The following is a 2302-nucleotide window of genomic DNA, read 5'->3' as shown; positions in this document are numbered from 1 at the left end:
AATTGATGGACTCAAGTGTGGCAGTGGTAGTGAGGTTGGCCCAGGATCGGACATTGTTTCGTTCTGCTGTGCATGGGGTTGCTATGAGTCGGTTCTGACTCGATGGCACCTGACAACAACAACAACCATGTATATACACACATACATGGTAAAGGGGGAAAATATAAAGAAATCATTGTATGATTGAATTACATCTAAAAAAATAAGCAAAGAGTCAATGGATTATATGTATTTGGATCAAAGGAAGTTAATAATCATAAGTTCACTGATAAATTTATCACTGTCTATATATCTCTGTATTTATATCTCGGTCTATATCTGTGTCTGGAATCTATTCAATTGTCTGATAACTACAGAAATGATCCTAATAAATCCCAACTCCCTTAGCTATGATGTAGCCGTAGACTTGAAGGTCATCATGCTGCTATGGACTTCTGGTGTGTCACTGTAAGATCAGCACTGGACTGTGAACCACAAGGTTAGCACTTCAAACCAAGCAGTTGCTCCTCAGAAACCCTATAAAATGTTTCCATTAGTAGAAACCGACTGAATGTCACTTGCCAACAACATATCTATATTTTGTGTTTGTAATTCATTAAATCTTCCAAGCCTATTTCATTGACCAAGTGTTTGCAAACTATTTATCTTTACACATTTCAGGTGCCATGCAAAAACGCCTGAAGAAGGAGAAAAAAGCCAAGAGAAAATTGCAGGAAGCCTTAGAATTTGAGTCACAGCGCCGAGAGCAAGTGGAGCAGACACTTAAGCAAGCCACTATTACTGACAGTGGCCTGAGGATGTTGAAAGGTAACGTACGTCATTTGGACTTTTACAATCATGGTACATAAAGCAAAATCCAATTTAAAGAGAGAAAGAAAGTATGTATCAAAAGAAAAGTAAAAGAAAAATTTTTCCATAAATAATTGAAAGATCAAGTTGATACTAAATGTTTAAGTCATGAATTACACCAGTCAAAATAATGCCTATTTTAGGAGATGCAAATAACAAAGAAATAGCAAGAAATTCTGATTTTTGTAGTAGAAACAATAATGCTGATACTATCATTACACCTAAAATGCAAGTTCTTTAGGTCTGTTCATCTTAGTATCTGCTTATGTTTTTGATCAGCTATATTTTGATCATCTATAGCGTAGTGGTTACGAATTGGGCTGTGAACCTCAAGGTCAGCAGTTCGAAACTACCAGCTGTTCCGCGGGAGAAAGATGAGGCGTTCTGCTCCCGTAAAAGATTTACAGCCTCGGAAACCCTGTACAGGGTCGCTATGAGTCGTAATCGACTCCACGGCACACAACAACAACAACAACATAGATTGCTTGTATTTTTGTTTGTTTGTTATTGTTTTTTAATACAGACTTATCAGGTCATTGTTGAGGCAAATAAAGAGTGCCTTGTTAAAGGAAGTGTTCTGTGTATATACCTGAATGGAACGAAGCATTTATATCATGAAATCTTGGTTCTATGAGTTTCTGATTTCTTTTTTAATCCTGAAACTCCATTACATCATTTAATTTTATAGAATGTTCATGTTTTTATTACATAGTACATTGGAAGATGGTATATTTAACTGAAATGAGTGCATACCAAAGATGAGTCTAAAGATATTGTGCACATAAACACAACCTTCAGCACACATATGGTATACAATAGAACTAAGATGGGGTGGCTTTGGTGTACTGTGCTGAGTGGATAAAAATTTATATTATCTGCAATCGTATTTTTTTTCTAGAAGTTCCATTCCTATTTTACTGTTGACTCTCTTGGACCATTATGCTCACCACTGATAGAAATATAACGCTAGGTCATTAAATCATGACAATTATGTCTTATTATTATGTAGAACAGAGAGAGGGCAAATAAACATGTGTTAATATTCATATAATGGGACATCTTGGTAAGTGGAAAGGTGGTCATAAAATATCTTTAAAAATATAATTTCTGACCAGTAATATAATAAGTGTTCTGTGCATATTTGTTACGTGGCTATGAACTTGAAATTCTGAGGAGATATTTAGCACAATGGTTAAGTTTTGTGTATGAACCTCACTCAATCATTCAGCAGGAGAAAGATCTTGGCAATCTGGTCCCATAAAGATATCAGAGATAATGATCATGCAGTGCCATATGTTACTATAATACCCATGGTGTCCAAGCAAAAGTGTACATACATAATCACCCATATTAAGCAAAAATGTTGTTGTTGTTGTTGTTAAGTGCCTTCGAGTCGGTTCCGACCCATAGCGACCCTGTACAGGGTTTCCGAGGGTGTAAATCTTTACGGGAG

The 2302-nt window shown here is 36.1% G+C and overlaps 1 protein-coding gene across 1 annotated transcript in view; it reads left to right on the top strand.

Moving 5' to 3' along the window:
• DACH2 (dachshund family transcription factor 2) overlaps positions 1 to 2302 on the top strand; it is a 1617828-nt gene that overhangs the window by 1553481 nt on the left and 62045 nt on the right. Inside the window, exon 10 of the mRNA XM_006871308.1 lies at positions 661 to 807. Within this exon, the coding sequence (XP_006871370.1) occupies positions 661 to 807 (147 nt within the window). The remainder of the gene's footprint in view (positions 1 to 660; positions 808 to 2302) is intronic.

The sequence above is a fragment of the Chrysochloris asiatica genome, unplaced genomic scaffold (genome assembly GCF_000296735.1).
Source record: "Chrysochloris asiatica unplaced genomic scaffold, ChrAsi1.0 scaffold00167, whole genome shotgun sequence".
NCBI lineage: Eukaryota > Metazoa > Chordata > Mammalia > Afrosoricida > Chrysochloridae > Chrysochloris > Chrysochloris asiatica.
The sequence above is the reverse complement of the archived record's forward strand: the minus strand, read 5'-3'. Positions and strand labels throughout refer to the sequence as shown.